General features: G+C 42.1%; 1 protein-coding gene across 3 annotated transcripts in view; it reads right to left on the bottom strand.

The window, feature by feature from the left end:
- The window catches only part of arhgef12a (Rho guanine nucleotide exchange factor (GEF) 12a), a 38,041-nt gene extending 21,132 nt beyond the window's left edge, over positions 1 to 16,909 (bottom strand). For 2 of the 3 annotated variants that reach the window (XM_035154345.2, XM_035154347.2), the window contains exons 1-3: positions 16,134 to 16,909; positions 1,395 to 1,415; positions 534 to 625 (exon numbers count right to left, since the gene is read on the bottom strand). In XM_035154345.2, coding sequence (XP_035010236.1) covers positions 534 to 625; positions 1,395 to 1,415; positions 16,134 to 16,165 — 145 coding nt within the window. In that variant the 5' untranslated portion in view covers positions 16,166 to 16,909. Of the gene's footprint in view, positions 1 to 277; positions 375 to 533; positions 626 to 1,394; positions 1,416 to 16,133 lie in introns of those variants that run through there. The other variant, XM_035154346.2, reaches the window with a different exon arrangement.
- Between the last annotated feature and the right edge of the window lie 1,121 nt (positions 16,910 to 18,030).

Raw genomic sequence — 18,030 nt, 5'->3', positions numbered from 1 at the left:
TTCTATTTTTACTAAAGTACATTTTTGTCAATTTAGCTGTACTTTTAGGTAAATAAAATGTGTGATTGAGTACTTCATCCACAACTGACTCTTCTGCAGTATAGTGCAGTTGTGACTCAGATGATAAAGACTTGTTTATTATATTATAATGTCCAGAGGTGAGACAACTTTTAGAAAACAGATCAAAGAACAAAATAAGTTGTTAGGCTCCAGTGACAAAACCACACACGTAAAATGTCTCTATAACACAAAGCATAGAGAAAGATACACACATCACCTTTCATCATCACAGCATGGCTTGTCCAAACCATCATGAGCATACTTGTGTTATGAGACCGCTTGTGTGTGTGTGTTAGAAAGAGTGAGAAAGAGAGCTGGAAATAAATGAGTGAGGAGACAGACAAAAACATATGAGGCAGTCAGATGAAGTGATGCATACAGAGATAGACGAAGAGGATGGAAAAAAAGAGACAGAGTGGAATAAAAACAAACAGAATGTGAGTATGAGACTGAAAGCGAAGGCGGAAAGTTACCTGTAGGGTCAAACTCATTGGAGGGAAGTGAGGTTTTGTCACTTCTGGGTTTCTTGTCTGGGGGATGGTCTTTACTGAGAATGCTGCTGGTTCTAGAGAGAGAGAGAGAGAGAGAGAAACACCCATGAGAAAAGGTGAACAGACAAAGCGATGGCATTTGTCCTTCACATACTTTACTTTATGTCATTCAGTCGTCATTTGTCCATAACATTCTTTGTAAATTCATTGCAAAGCATGCATCTTGCCGTAATACTACCCTTTATACACACACACTGCAGGCGAGAGAAGATTCGTGAGGAATTACAGCAACGCACAGAACCAACAATTGTTCACTTTATCATCGAGAATAGTGAAGCAGCTCCGAGTGTATGAATCATGCTGAGTGTGTCTACTGTATAATGTGACAGCCAGAGAGGATGTGGAGCCGCTCTGCTGAGTGCCCCAGAGAGCAGGGCCAGAGAAAGGACGCTCCTCAGAGGAGGTGCCACAAGGCCAGACTCCGGCTTGAACCTTGGGAGGCTATGTATGGCTGTCTCTGCCTATACCGGCCCCAACTGTGAAAGGCCACTGTTCTGTTCACAGTGAAAGGCGGTGATGGGCCGCCCTTAGAAGAGGGACCCCTTTGTCAGTCACTGTGTGTGTGCGTGTGTGTGTGTGTGTGCACATGCGTGAGGGGGGTAGAGTGAGGGCTATGTTTGGTGCAAACTCTGAAGACTTCTGTGTTGCAGCACACCAGGCCTAGTAAAACCTGCCTCATTTCCCTCATCTGGAACTCTGTGCATGCGTGTGTTGCCACAGGATTACCTACTCATAAGCATTCATGTCCCCACGATAAAATATAAGAAAATAAAAAACGCTTACCTGTTTGCTTTCTTGGGAAACCTGCAACGTAGAAGAGAATGACCATCAGTATCTCACACTATTAATGGCTGTTTTTTTTGCCTATATGCAGGGTGGAAAACAAGATGCTGAGCTCACAGCTTCCCTCCGAGACTCACATAGTGGTAAACATGATAATCCTGATCAAAAGCGAGAGATCTTCTGCTGCAGATTAAAGCCTTTTCCAGGTCAAATGTCCTCAGATCTCAGCTGCGTGTGCCGTGATTTAGTTACTGACAGACATCACGAATTGACTGTAATAATCATATCGTAATCACATCCGTGGCCTGTTTCCTTGGAGGCAGCCTGCCCTGAGACCGACTGCTGCCACAGTAGTAATGTAGTGATTTGGAAAATGTAGGATAATCATCGCCACATTTGGAAAAGGGAATGTTTTACGGGAAGTTTGAGATTTGAGGATTGACCTGCTGTGCAAAGCCACCATGAAGGAAAATGTAGATTTAAGCCAACACTACAGTGTTAATTCTCACAGCAGGTGTTAGATTCCATCTTTCGGATGCAGCATTAAAGACTCAAAAGTAGCTCAGAGGGTTTTCATACACACAAAGCTCTTAACAATTCTACGTTTAGGATTTCTGCAAGTCATTAAGACTCTAAGAAAGATGGATAATAATTATAGTATATTTTATTTTGTACAGAAAATCTCCTGAACACTGATGTAGTTATTTGGGCGGCCCCTCAGCTCGACATTATTGCTGGTAAAGGTCTGCACATGGTCGTTTTTCTACAGTCAGAGGGAGCCATGTTATGCCATTCTTCTTCATGTTGTAAAAAAACCCACTTCCATCGGGTTGAAAGTTATATTGTTACACAGTTAAGTCTAAATTTAGACTCTGTTTTATGAAGCTTTATTGTGTAACATGGAAGAGATTGATGTATCAGCCAGGAAATAATCCCATTAAAGTAAATTCATTTCCAGATTTTATTTCAATGCCCACATCTCTTTATTCAGGGCGTCTTTACTTGGTGTGACATTGATAATTTCAAGCTGTTTGACATTTAGAACTTATGAACATGATCTATTGTATGCTTTGTAAAAGCAAAATAAGACAAATACAACAGGAAATGGGTGTAAACTGCACCAGCACTCTTTACAATTTTTATACACAAAGTATTATAATAGAGGAATACAGAAAGAATTGTTTAGCCATTTAGAACAGCAGTCTTCCGTCTCACGACTAACTAGCACACATTAACTCTCTTTCTCCTGGCGACAGTGTGTCCCATTCAGACCCTTGCAGGGGCAGCTGAATGGCCCGTTTATGAAAATGCCTCAGACTGTAATAAGTTCCAGAGCCTCCAGCAGAAAAAAAAGTCTAGCTTTAAGTAACCCACTCCCTAAGAAACCTCTGACTTGGAGAGATGGAAAAGTCAGCACATAAACACACATCCAACTGGGACATGCGTATGCACAGGCTCTGGGACGGCAAAACTGAGTAGGCAGATGTTGTTCTTGGTGGATCATGGAGGAACAAATGAAAACATGACAGTCCAACCAAGTTCTAAGGGGCTGGATGATGCATCACTCTGGATTATATCCAGAGTCAGCTTAACCAGAGTTGAGAGCCTTGCTTTCAGAAATAATGCTCTAATTCTATAGTAAGTTTTAATAGCAGCTGTGCACATTAACACCAAACATGATATGACTTGCCTAAGACACAGGAGAGGGACCAAAGAAGTCATGATGAAAGATTAGAGCATGAAACAAGGACAGGGAGATTGAAAAGGCCCGAGTAGTGACAGATGAGGTGTTAGAGATGCAGTAAGAGACTGAGACACAAGGTAGAAGAACACTGTGCACTAGTAAAAAAGGAGTAAAGTTTAGAAAGAGTGGCGTAGAAAAGTGAAAAGCCTGGATATTTATGGTATTTTTTACCAAAAACAGGTCATCAGAAGAAGAGGAAATCATTTTTCATAAAAAATACATTAACCTAAAGTGACAGGGCTTGTTGTAGTTTCAAGGACATCAAACATGGTCTGATTTTAACCATTATAATATACGATTTAGGAACTTTTCTGAAATTATAGGTAGTATTTCTAAATGGCTAACTAAAAATATCCCACAGCACAGAATCCTGAAACTGTACACGTCTGCTGGATGTTGGTGAAAACTCACCAACATGCCACACCAGCCCTCCACAGTAAAAGTCCCAGTTCCCTTGTTGCCCCTGAACGAGATCCGGATCATTGTAAACCCAGTTTTAAAAGGTCTGGGTGTGATTGTTCACGACCACTTTTCCAGTGCTCATAATAAAAATCAAATAAAAATGTTCTCTCGAAGGACGACTTTCTGCCTCAGTGGATGACAGTGCCGCTCTCAAATTGATTTTCACGCTAAACAAGCAATGTTGAGCATGGGGGTAAAACCTGACAAACAAGTCATTTATCACATATCCCTGTGTGTGCGCATATATACACACACACACACAGTGCAGTCTTTACAGCATCCTCAGAGTTACACACACAAAATATTACAAACCCATTATTAAAGTTATTTGATTTAAGTCTCCACGGGCAAAACATAGTCGCTGCTGTGCTTTCTATGACCAATTACATTGAGTCCCTGCTCAGTTACTGTGAACATAGCGTGTGACAGAAATGACAACTTGTCAAATTACACAAGTGAAATCGATAAAGGGCATTACTATCATTCAAGTGTTGCTTGATTGAAAATGAGGAATTTACAAAATGGGCTAATTAAAAATATTGATTCTGATAATTACCACTAAATGCCCAACAAAATACTCTGTAGAACATTGCCTGTATGTTGGCAACGCTGCTCACAACTAAATCATTATGTCAGATTTATGTAGTGACTGTGTAGTTTGTCACGTTGGTTGTCAGGTTCCTTGTAAGAGTTCACACGTTTGACCAATGAACCAAACAATTCTTATAGAACACAAAGTTACAGCCATGACGGTGAAAAATGCTATAAATATGGACGATGCTTCAACAAAGTAATACATTTAAAAATATTTCACACATTCTCAACCCAGCAGCACAGAAGCTCTGTACAACCACCACAGTTTCAAGGTGGGCACCTAAAATTAGTGTCACGATTCCGTATCAGACTAAATGTGAAAAATGGTCACAACCTCTCTTCTCTTCAGTTGCAAAGCTATAGTGTTGAGTATAATGTTGTCAGTCAAATTCATCTTTTACTTTGTTTAATGTGTCTTTTTTGTGGCAAACGAATTACACTCAATACTAGAAAATACTAGTACTTATTTTGTTGGAGTGGGAACCAGACTGTGTCATGGTGAGAATAAAGGAAATGATTCAGGAGGTGCTTGTTATTTACATAGTACAATCAAATGTGTGTTCTTGCATAATATCAATGTGTCACTTTTTGTATCATATAATGTCAATACCAGTGTATTGTGACACCCCCAATATGTATGATTTTTTTTGTTATGGCCAGAAAAGTGTTTTCTTGGGTCACAGTTAACTTGAGAAAACCTAATGTCTCTGACAGTGGCTGCTGCGGGCTCAGAGGTATTTAATGGGCTGATAAACACATACTTGCACTAGGCTGATCAAAGCTGATGTCCTAACCCATGCTGGTAGTTCAGACAGAATAGGACACAGTTACCACATCAGTTGCATTTCCTTGTTTAACTTGTTATGCACTGACACTGATAAATTTAGTGTCAACCAGAGGGATTGGAAAGAGATTCGGTATGCTGCAAAGCTACAACACATTCATCAGTGCATTATATACACAGTGAATGCACAATTGGAGACACTTGCTATGCTAAACGTAAAGTTAACAATGTGGTGGATAAGGGTAAAAGTCAATATAAAAGAGACGCAAGGACAAAAGTAATCTCCAGCTGAGTTCTGAGAGATGCAGCAAAGCAGCTTTAAATGTCAAGATACTGAAATAGGTTTTTTGTTAACATTATATTTATTCTAGCTCATTGTCTGTAGCCTACTCGTATGACTGGTATTAGAGTTTGTGTACGGTATAAGAATGATTCATTTCTCTCTTTAAAACAATTCTGTATTATAATGTGCTTTAAACAAGTTATTTTCATTTGTTATAGACCTTTGGCTCATTGCTAACAACAGCATGCATTCTTTGAAAGGTATTTCAGTTTTTTTTAGATTAGAGGGAATGGGATGACATGCAGCCAGTGGCCTGGTCTGGATTAAAATTCAGGTTTGCTGTGGTGAGGACTCAGCCATGACATATGGTACAGGCTTCAACAGGCGAGCTACCAGGAGGCCCCGTCAACATGCATTCTTAAGAGTAGCCAAAGACTGACTGTCCAAAGTTAGTCATTGTCGTAGAAAAGATCAACAGACTGAATTGTGAGTATTCGCCTCTTCTCAGACTTGTAGCTGAAATTTGTCTGGATGGATTCAAATCTGGAATATTGGCTACGGACTTAACCCACAGTTTGGCTTTCACACATGCACAACACAGCGGGAGGTTTTCTGCAGATACGTTCACAACAGCAACAAATCCTTCATATTATTCAGGCGAGAGGTGGAGCAGGAAGAGGCAGGAAGTGACGTATTAACTCCGCTGCGGTGATCACGTGATCCTGTTCACAGCACCCTGAAATGGTCGACGGCTCTTATCACCACAAACTCTCTTGACATCCTTGTCGATGTCTTCAACATGTGTGTCACCGCTTTTTCACCAGGAGATATTTGATATAAACTGTAATGTAGTTGAGATGGAGAAAGTTCTGAGGAGATGCTTGCTGCAGTGACCCTGTGTCCTGATTGTTACTGACTCTGCCTGGTCGGCGGCCATATTGAGGGGTCTCACTTTTTTCCCTTGAATTTCCACAGTCAAGTGTCCCTGACACAGTCATTGCTTATATAACTTCACAGTAAATTTCAAGTGAACTATCACAATGGTTAAACATCAGCAGGGAATCTCTTGTCCAGTAGACAATAGTAGTACATTTTTCTACTGTATGTACTTATGACACTACTACTACAGGTAATACTACATTACTACTACAATGCTATTACTCTTCTAAAACACTATTATAAGAACTAATGTGCAACGTAAGATAACTGAGAACAGTGAAACATCCAAAACAATCATTGATATCACTCACTACAAAATTGGATTTGTGCTCCTTAATTCTTCGAGTTAGATCAACAGCCAATAGTAGAATTGATTTCTTGGCATTACAATTTTAATAAAACAATTCCAAAGAAAAACATAACAAATTTGGATTGTGTAAATCTCTGTGATGCAGTTGTTTAACTAAAATCAGTTCAAGTTTAAAAACCTTTTTTGACTAGAAATTATATGTAGATGTAACAGAAACTCTGCTAACGTTTTCCTTTGAGAACATACAGATACAATTTAAGAATCAATTTTCCTCAGTTCATAAAATACTTCAGATCTAGCTGTATAAGTCTTAGAGTTTGAGTTAGGACTTCTTCCTGGACGGAGCCATTAAATACGCAGGGAGGGAGAAAGGGAGAGAAGGCAGAGTCAGAACAGGGTGGGATGAGAGGGAGGGGCAGCAGCGGTGGAGCGGGCCTGGGCTTGAATGCTCCATTGAGGTTTGGTGTTTTGATGGAAAACTGTGGCAGAGCTGGGCCAACTGCAGCAACAGTGGTAGGGAGAGAGGCCGGGACCAGACCAGACATGGAGAGAGAAAAAGTAGTGAAAGAGGGAGGGACGAACAGCCCCCGAGGGAGCAGGAGTTCTGACACACAGCCATTACTGTGAAAGGGTCTCCCAAACTGAAGAGGAAAGAAAAAAGTAAACAATAAGGTCCTACACCAACTCATGCAAAATTCAGGGGAAGCACTTCAGGTTATCCTTCGTTTTTCTTAGAATCAATCTAAGCAGGCACAGACTGATAACTCAAGTTTATTTTCAATATTAAAAAAAAAACACAAAATAGACACTTCATACCGGTGATGTACAGATTAAAAAATGTGGGATATCAATGGTTGATGTTCCCCACTGAGCTCAACAGACTCAAAAGGCACCCAGCTACACTACAGGGGAAAGTGGAGAAAGTCTCAACTTCATTCAAATCTCTGACGCAGAGCAGGTGACAACCAGGCTCTGACTATCACACGATCATGATCATCTTCAAATCCAGCAGACGCACCGCACTGGAAGCACAGATTTACAAAACAGAGGAGTTTTAAGTACAGGACCTAAGTACAGGTGGGATTGCATTGAGGATGCATTTGAGATCCAATCAATCAGACCACATTCAGAGGTGAGCTGGGATGCATGAGCTCACATTCTTTTTAGAAGTGGGAACATCCTTGAAAACACATTGATGGAACACCTACTCAGCTGCGATGGTTTCATTATGAAACAAAAATATTTTTACACATCTCAGTGTTTCCCATAAATGTATTTATTTGTGGCCATCTCCATAATAATAACTTGACCGACACATATCGATTCTTTTCAAATGGGTAAAATCTTATTTTACTGTCGCATTGATTCACTCAGGCCTTCCTGGCTCTGTTCTCTTTCTCCCTTGCATACACAAACACTTTGACAACAGACACATCTGTATAGTCAGACTGGCTAAAAACAACATTATTTGGTTTAAGCAAACAGAGGTTATGTACAGGTTTCTTTGCATATACAGCAGGGAAGTGAAGAGACCTTCGTAAACCTGTCCAACTGTGATCGTATATCACTGGAGGCGGATGTTGGATAAGAACAGGGCATTTAATTGGGTGGTCAACTACTTTTTAGTGCCATTAGAGTTGGCAGGCTATGTCCAAGCTAAGAAAACGAGTAGTTGGATGCTTGATATACTAACATGACTTTCCCCTGTCGGACACTGCTATAACAACTTGCGCTGTAATACAGTCGCTGCAGTAATCTGGAGTCTCCTGGCAGAGGCAGAGCTGCACAAATCACAGCACAGGTGTTGTTGGGCTTGGGAGAGGTGGGGCCTTGTCTGAAACTGGGAGAGGTTTTGGGAGTTGCCTGCAGGCTGCAGAGATCAGGCTGAGGTGTGTTCCATTCCAGGAGGTAAAGTACAACATAACCTTGCACACTGCAACACATCCTAGGATGTTAGATTATACTGGAAATCCTGGCAGATTCGGAGTGTAACACGATGGTGACAGCACAAATGTCCTCAGCTGGTTTTTGTGCCGAGTCATGCCACTGGCCGGCCAAGTAGCTTATGGAACTGGCAATCAACTTTTCAGTCAGGCAGCCATTCATGCCACCTCTTTAAAATTGGGTCTGTGATTCTATCTCAATTGTGTGGTTACACAGCCTCTTCAACAGCCTGATTCACGTCTGCAGCTTGCCAACGGGAGAGGACACACTCCCACAGCTTGTTATCTAATCTATACACCTGAGTCACACAATGTGGGTGCACTCACAAACACAGTCTGTATGGCGTCACTGCTATCCACTCCCTGCCACTGAGAAAAAGAGTTTACACCCACACAGTGATACTCTTTTAAAGCACTTTCTGTACTACAGTGCAGTCTACCAATAAGCACAATGAAGTCACCCTCAACATGTGACTTTGCAGCCGTGTAGCATGGTGTATACTGAGACTTGAAAAGAGTGTTAAGTGAGTGAATGAGAGAGAAAGAAAGAGACACTCAGACAGACAGAGGGAGGGAGGGAGGGAGGGAGGGAGAGGGAGAGAGAGGTGTGGTGCGTGTTAGAAAGACAAGAGCAATAGCTCTGGAGCTCAAGCTACAGCCTCAGGGGGAAAACGGTGCCCTTTCTGCCCCAATAAACCTCATCAGGATTCCTAACATGAGGGCCGGGGGATAGACATTTCTTCACGCTATGCTGTCTGCTGTCCTCCAGCACTGGGAAAGCAAAGGAAGTGGTTCAACATGCTACACTGTCCCCACTGCTGCTGGTTGTGGGCCCTGCAACAAACTAGAGAACTTTCTTTCTTTTCATCAATGAATAACTTCTCTGAACTGAGAATACCACTCAAGCCTCCTTGTAATGCACCAATTCCCTTTTCAGTTCAGGTTGGTTTTTGGGGTGAGATTGGGCCAACTTGTGAACTAAACACTGAGGTATGTTAAAGTGTCTGCCATTGACACCTGAAATGACGCACTTTCAGATCACTGCAGGATAACAAGTCAAACACACAATGATGCATTAACAGCTTTGAGAGGCAGACCCATGATGAGATTTGAGCTGATGCAACCTGAAGTAAAAGCACTTTACTGACACTTCATTCTCCCCAAAGCTATAAAATTTTCCATCTATTACCCCATACTTAGCCCAAAAAACCCTAGCTTGGTGAAAGCAGGATGATACTTAATATACTGAGTGATTCATCACTAAGGGGAAACAGTATGTCATGAATGTCCTCATGGGACAACATGAATACCCACACATAGGATTCTTGTAGCAAAGGTTTAATAATTTAATATTTCTCTTCCTCACATTCCTTTCACCTATTCTGTCTTTTGGCTATCCAAGGGATTCCACCTCATTCAGAAAGCAGTGTCTTCCACTCGACTGAACTGGTGTCATGATATTGCTTCTTGTAGAGTAAGAGTAGGGGTGTGTTAGACTGTCTAGTCACCTCTGAATCAGCAGAAACCTCAAGATTAATCACAGTGCAGCAGCAAGTTGCGGGTCTCTCCCTACAACACAGCATCTCCTCGAGGGTTGACCTGAATGCCTCAAAGCTTTGACCGTTGCCATAGCAATCAAGGTCTACGTCAGTATTCAAATGCTGCCCTAGTTTTAAATTATTATTATATGTGCATTACCAACAGTAATCCAGCATTATTCATTATACATCAACATGAATTATTATTAGTTATTCTTAGACAAGCACATTTAATCTTAATAAAGGTTTTGTGCAGCAGCCCTCGTCACACATTACAAGCACTGACACTGTGGCAGCGACACAAGACACTGGACTCACACGTATGTGGGGGGGGGCATGCCTGAAACTTGGTGTTGGCTCGATTGTCATCATGATAGCAATCACTGTTAGATGCTCGGGACACACAACTGGCTTTCGTGATAGTTATCAATGCAATGTTAAAGAGAAGTACATATATTATAAAATCCACAATCAGACAAACACACAACAGGTTCATCAACTGCCTCTGTCTCTTCTTTGGCAATTAGGTGATTGGATTGGCTGGTGCCTCCGCTGCAGCATGAAAGGTTGAGCTCTGCTCTTCAGCCCTACTCAGCACGAGCAACACAACGCCACGGAGCCACAATGCAATTCGGCAATGCATGATGGCACCCCATTCAAAGTGAATGTGCACCGTTTCTGTTGAAGTCTACACGCGAAGTCCTTCATTATATCAAGACTAGCAAAATGTTGAAAAAAGGCACATGGAGAGACAGCCCTTCCTCCCACACTGAGACAACATTCAATTTGTGCATCCTCATTCTGTGTCCCAGCCTCAACATGTCACATAGATCACATCCAATTAACTGCTTCAGTGATGCTGCTTTTTAACATCAACCATCAAATTCCTAATACATCTATGACTCAGCAGACGTGTGTGCACTGAGAAGTAGAACAAATATGTATTGTTACATTTAATGACTCAATGTGTAAAATTAAGAATTTAAACAGGAAGAAACCTGTGATAAAGTGCCACCATCATATCTCATGGGGCACTGCAGAATATCATTGTTTCTCAAGTGCCATAGTTGGCTTGGAGGCAGTAGCCTAGTTCACGGCCACAAAACCCTTAGATGGACATGTGAGAATGTGACACTAGGCCATGACAGCTCTCTTTCCTTGTCCCCTTTTTCTTTCATTGTTGTGATCCGGTCTTTTGTAGAGTGAAAGTAATGTTTGGGCCCTGGAGCTTTCTTGGTTAACAGGGCAGAATTGTAGAGAGTGTCCACAAGCATCAGCATCACAGAACTGGGTGACAGACCCCAACTCCCTCTGCACTGAGAGCCCCAGCCAATGTCCAGACTCCACCCTCTACACAACATCACTAGCCCTGCGGCATCACACGTTTTTCTCCTTTCTCCGATACCCCTCTCTTTCTCTTTCTCCATGTCCATCTATTTTAGCCAGCCTTGACCAAGATAATGAAAGAATAATCAATATCCTTGAAAGAAAACACAAAAAGACCCAGCCTGAACCACACAATGGGTTAACAATTTCCCTGTCCACTTTAAATTTTTGCTTCTTTGACTGATGAAGTGAATGATGAAATTTGTTGCAATAGTAAATGCTCCCAATCTTGCGGGGTAATAAAAACGTGGTGACGATGGGGAAAAAGGGACTAATTGAAGCAAAGAATGGAATAAAAGATTGATGCGATTGAGAGAGTGTGTGAAAAAGAGAGAAATGGGACTTGGCAAGAATGAACAGAGTATGGTGAGAGTTGATGTGTGCCTGCCAAAGTGGCATCGGAGTGTGAGGCTTCTTACGGTCCCCATTTACATTCTATAAATAAACAAGGCTAAGAATCTGGTCAGTCGTTCATTGCACAATTTCAGGTTTGAGATTTTTTGGTTTGAAAACAGACAATTAAGTTTTTTTTAAGCGTTGAAGCTTCGGCTGATATAACAGCGGCCTTTCTGCATTCATATTACAAAGCATCCAGCCTTATTCAGAATGTGACCATGTGGATAATAACAAAACCAATTTTCCGGGCATTGTGTTTAATGCATCACTGACAACTGATGTTGTACTTACAAGTGACAACCTACAGCTAGAATAAGAAAAATGTTACTATAGTATTATAGTGACTTTATTATAGTGACTACGCAAACCAGTGAAGTTGCGGTTTAAATCAATGTCTGTCCAGACTCATATGTTGCGAAGGCAGAAGAAATTTTATGAAAGGTGTTTAAGTGTATTTTTTGTATAATTAGCATATGAACAGTTGAGTTATGGCCAAAATCCTATTTCATGGAGGTATCTGTAACCTTGACCTTTGACCACCCAATTCTAATCATCACAACCTTGAGTCCAGGGGGATGCAATTCCCTTCAGGCATTCAAGAATGAGATGGAGGTGAGTTTATAGTGATCTTGACCTCTGACCACAAAATCTAATCAGTTCATCTTTGAGTCGTTTGAATGGTTGTACCAAATGTGAAGAAATTCCCTCAAGGAAGATGGGAGAGAAGAACAGACAGTGTGAAAACATGATGCCTCCAGCAGCCACAGCAGCAACAAAGATTTTAATGGAGAAGAAAGGCCCATAGGCTATCATGAGTAGGATTAAGGTATATAAATTATTCACATTTCATCTCTGCTCTTGACTGTAGCCCAAGGACCTTGAACCATCGCTGCCGTCTGGGAAAAAAAAAATCACACTATTTCCATGGCAATGGGGTAGGTTACTATTGCAAAATACTAAGTATGTTTTGTGTTCAACCAATGGTTCAAAACACAAATATATTCAGTTTACTATAATTCTGTGTAAAGCCATAAGACATTATATTAGAGTGGCTGTAAAGACAGGCTGAACAGCTGTATTCTACTATTTGAAAAAGATTGATGGTGTCAGATGAAAGACACCTCTGTTTGCAGCTTTCAAAAGAACAAACAGGTGGTGATTATATGTACTATTACATAATCAGAGTGCACAACAGAACATTCAGTTTTTGGTCTTGTTCTCAAATATGATTTATGATTTGACATTTGCCCTTTTTATGGAAGACAGCAATTCAGTGCAACAAGAATGCACATAACAGGCAGACCCAGAGGATTCATGGACACTAATAGTCTCTGTTATCTATCGACAAAATTATGGCCTATTATACCAAAAAGGCCAAACCTCACCATCAGTGATAATTCATTATTTAAACATTACCATGGAAAAGGGTGGGTCCTGTGATAACAGCCTACTGCACATTGTGAAATCAATATAATTGACTGATTTCACATGTGCAACAGAAAAAAAGAGGAAATTTGGACAGGATTACTCTGTTGGGCTTCTCAGTGTCTAGATCACTAGTTGCTGCTGCTTATAATGGACTGATATGAGCCTGAGAGGATGTCAGTGGGGAAATTATCCACATCCATCTCAAGTGAATTGATACAATACGGTGCTGTTCATTTCCTTCCTGCAACTCTTCTTTTGACGACCCAGCTGCATTTTTGAAGAAACCGCAAACATCCATATTCCGTTAAATTTGTTTAAGTGAGACTCCAAGTTCAGGCATAGAGGCTTTTCCAGGTCGGGCACAAGCGGCTCAGTAGGCGGTCCCGGACCCACAATGCCCATCCAGCATCCATATTGCTGGAATTGTGGCCCAATCCCAACTACCACTGCCCCTATTAGTGCGTGCTTCGTATTGCACATTACCGATTCATTATTTACTGAGTGGACTTGTCGAGGGGGTAGAACATTAAATAAGCGAAATAACATGACAAAAATCTCTGCAACACCCTCAACCCTATAAACAGTTCAGAGCAGCTGACACAGCTTTCCCAGTATCAGTGCTGAGTAGATGGAGTAAAGGCATACTGCATTATCAGGGAGGGATGCCAAATGCAGGAGACGCATACAAGCAGACTTGGCTGTCAGAAGTATTCATGAAAACACTTATAATGAGGAAACAAATTCCTCTGCAGTAAGGCAACTCCAATGCCATGTTATTATCAGCTGGTGTCCACGGACATTATGTTGATTGCTAAAACTTTTGATGATCATGTAACTCATTTATTATTGTACACATGATGATAAATTAGTTAAGGCCAAACTAGTTGCAGACATATTATCAATAACTGGCCACAGATTTTCGTCAAACTGGGTAACACTGAAGACAGCCCTAGATATACCTGACCTACACCGGTCGACATGTAGATGAGCGCACAGCAGACAGCCAGATTGCCCCCACTGAAAGCCATTGTTTACCATTAGTGATGTCACCAGCACCACTTCCCGGGAGGGCCTCAGAGGGGGGGGTGGGTGGGAAAAACGTGGAGATCAGCAGAACTCCATGACAAAGAGCTAACAGCACACTAAACTGACCCATCGGCTGGCGGCCCAGCCCCAATGGATGATGGGTGCATACTCCCACCATAGTCAACCGAGTGAAAACAAAATGAACAACACATCGCACTGAGGGGGAAAGAGAGAAAGCACGGACAGGGAATTACAGACACACATAAGAGAGGGGGGGGGGACGAGACATACAACACCACCAATCAATAAAGTCATTATCAAAAGCCACGGAGGAAAACACCCTAAAAACCTGCTGCATCTTAAACAGTGATTCTCATCACAGGCCAAATCGTTTTTGTGCAACAGAGATGCAGGGATACTCCAACCAACCAACCCCCCCCCCTAGATGTACCTGACCTACAATGACAACCGGTTGTCACACTGTTTTGGACGATTTGGGTTTTCATTAACATAATGCAGTGAATCATGCTCTTCTAGTAGAGGAACGACAGCGGCTTTTAGGTCACAGCTTGTGAAACCCAAAAAAACTGATGTCCACCCAAAAAGATCCGCCCATATGTGACTTTAACAAAGGACGACTAGTCAAATTTGTGCAGCACTGTCTGTCTCAAGCCTTCGAGTGCAGCAAATAAATCCGGATATGAAACACACTGCACTTTCAAAAGCATAAGAGATTAGGTTCCTCGTGTCATCTGGAGTATCTCTGTGCTAACCATCTGCTGTTTAAACGTCATTACACGTTTACCGCAGTGAAAAGTACAAGTTTAGTTAATTCTACTCGTAAAAGCAATTACAGACATCGTATCTATAGCGGTTAGGCTAATACTGCCACTCTCAGTGGTGTGGCCATAGGATTTGAATAAATAAAACTGAACCAAACAAAAACAATTAACAGCACCACAATAGCAGTTGGTGCCAGCCACTGTTGCCATCATTGCAGTGGGGGAAGGGGGTCATGTAAAATGGGGTTGGGCTTTAGCCTCTATAGCTCAAGCCATGAGGATATTTCATTTCCCAACCTGTGCAATAAGCTTCCCCCTGTCAAAATCTACCGAGCACATTCCACTGTATCGACCTTCTCCCCTCGCAGGTATGTGGGATCCAGGTAGGACGACCTGATGTGATGCAGCTTCATTTCTCTGCTTCACTGCCAGTTAAAAACAGATTTATTCTCCAGGTACAAAATCAAAGGGGAGTTTCAGTGATGCAAATAATATTCATGTACAGTATATCGCAATGGATTAGGCTGCTGCAGACTGATCCCTCTGTATTACTTAGTGTGTTCTTCCGACCATGACACATCATCCAGCCTGTTGGTCTTAGCAACAGTGTCCAACCTTTAAGGCTTTAAGTTGACAGATGCCTTAGATAAGGTGATTACTTGACGGGGCTGAGGTCTTGTCTAAATCCAGAGATTGTTTTAATAGGTGTAGGAGAAGGTTCGCTTTAAAGGCTTAGAGGTAATAGTGATGTCGAAAGGTGTACAGGGATCACGGATGACTGTTCATCTGTGCACACCAACAGTGGCAGGCCTTCTGGACAAGTGGTACTTTACTGTCTGCAGAGAACTCCATTACCCATGCTGAGATCAGCAGAGTTTCCATTAAGATATGTCCTTCCCTTAGTAATTAGATTGTATAACACAGTTATTACTGAGCACATCACCACAAAGAGAAAGCTTTACTCTAACCAAGCAAAACCCCCATTTTTAAAACACACAGCATCAGCATCATAAGCAAATAAAAAAAAAAACTTTAACCAAATCTGACACTCTGAGGACTCCATTTGTGCGTGTGAAGTGCAGACAGTGCATTAACAGGATATAAAGAGGCATTGTGTAGTATACCTGTCAGTGAAGCTGGACTGTGTGTCACTCATTGGGCTTCCGGTTCTAGATTTGCAGCAAATTATATCCTTTTAACATTTTCCAGAGCGTGATGAGGCGATTTCCCTGGAGCGTCCTTCTCTGGCATTCGTCTGAAGTAGGCAGGGATTTTGTGGAAAAATAAAAGACGGTGCTGATAATAAATTAATCTGAGGAGACTGTTGGGTTGTTGTTGTTGCAGGGCTCGTCCAAATACTAGACACTACCTATACGGTCTCTTTCGATCAATACTCCTGGGCAAAAAAAAATCGGGTGGCAGCGAGCAATCGACAGTGCAGAGCTTAAAACATGAATCGGGGCCTCTGTCGTATTAGCTGTGGAGTCAGATGATATCACAACCCCGGCATCAAACTATATTTTAGCAACAACAATGAACACACTGCTTCCGGCTGGCACAAGTTGTCGTGCATGCATGAACTCCTCGCGTGAATCCTTCAGCCTCCGCGTCCCGAATTTTTTTCCCTGCCGATGTGAAACGTGTAAACAAATCTGTATTCCCAGTGAAACAGACACCCTGGCCCTGCGATGTAGTCCCGTCTGCCACCACCCCTGCTCGGGCTGAATGGCCTCGGTGCCTAAATGATCTCCGAAGATGCTGGAAATTCCTCCAGTCCCATTTGGTGTCCCCGGCTCCCGGAGGTCTGCTGCGGCTGCGGGGACGAGTCTCCCGTGACCATGAGAATCGCTCGACACCCGAGAGGAAAAACGACCCGTTTTTTTTTTTTTAAATGAGCAAATTTTTTTTTACACAATGCGCGAGACGCTGGATACCCAAAAAAAAAAACGAAACCGATTAAGTTGTGTATTTAAAAAAAAAAGAGGAAATAAAAAAAGCACATTCGCTTGCGTGAGAGCGCTTCTCACGGGGAGCTGGCCGCGGCTGAGTCTCGCCAGCTAGCAGCTAACAAAACAGATGAGCTCTTTCAGCAGAAAACTTTGCTTCGTGTGCAAACTAAGCAAACTCCCGTTCACAACAATGAACCGGCCGACCACCGAGATATACATATACACGAGCCCCGCATCAATGTTCGCCGGCTTCCGATGTGTCCCCGTGTTGTGTCCTTCGGAAGAAAGAAAACGCGTCTCCTCGAGCGCAGGGAGTCCGGCGAAGTCGGTTAGCACCACGGCGCAGCGCTCCTTGACTCCATGTTTCCAGAATTCAGTCGTTTCTCGGCAGAATTCCCGTGGATGGAAAGCAGGCTAGCTCCGTGGCCAGCTAACGGGACAGAAAGTAACAGCCGTCCTCCGAGAACCACGACGAAAAAACACCGCACGGGAGGCTTAAAACTCCGGGTGAACGCCACACGCTGTTTTTCCTAACGCCGGGCGTTATTCGTACGAGGATACAACTTGATAAAAGGTACCAAAAATTCCACTTTCTGCCGCTAGCAACGCCCTAGCCTGCTAGCTGCTGGAGTCCTGTAGCGCTTCCACCAACCACTTCCGCCGGGAGATGAGAAAACTCAGTCGGTTCCAGCTGAACGTTTCAATGTTACACGAAACATGACAACACAATCAAACTGGAGCACAAAGACCACAACAGCACTGTTAGACCCCATGGAAGCACACTTCCGCCCCTGTGAGGAAGATTATACAAATCCTGTATCTCATTATTATGACTTAGTGTTTCATAATTATGAGATAGTATCTCATAATTATGAAATAATATCTCATTATTATGACTTAGTATCCCATTATTATGACTCAGTATCCCATTATTATGAGATAGTATCTCATTATTATGACTTAGTATCTCATTATTATGAGATAGTATCCCATTATTATGACTTAGTATCTCATTATTATGAAATAATATCTCATTATTATGACTTAGTATCCCATTATTATGACTTAGTAT

This window comes from Hippoglossus stenolepis, chromosome 4 (assembly GCF_022539355.2).
Source record: "Hippoglossus stenolepis isolate QCI-W04-F060 chromosome 4, HSTE1.2, whole genome shotgun sequence".
Taxonomy (NCBI): domain Eukaryota; kingdom Metazoa; phylum Chordata; class Actinopteri; order Pleuronectiformes; family Pleuronectidae; genus Hippoglossus; species Hippoglossus stenolepis.
Note: the sequence above shows the minus strand (reverse complement) of the source record. Positions and strands in the feature narration are given on the sequence as shown.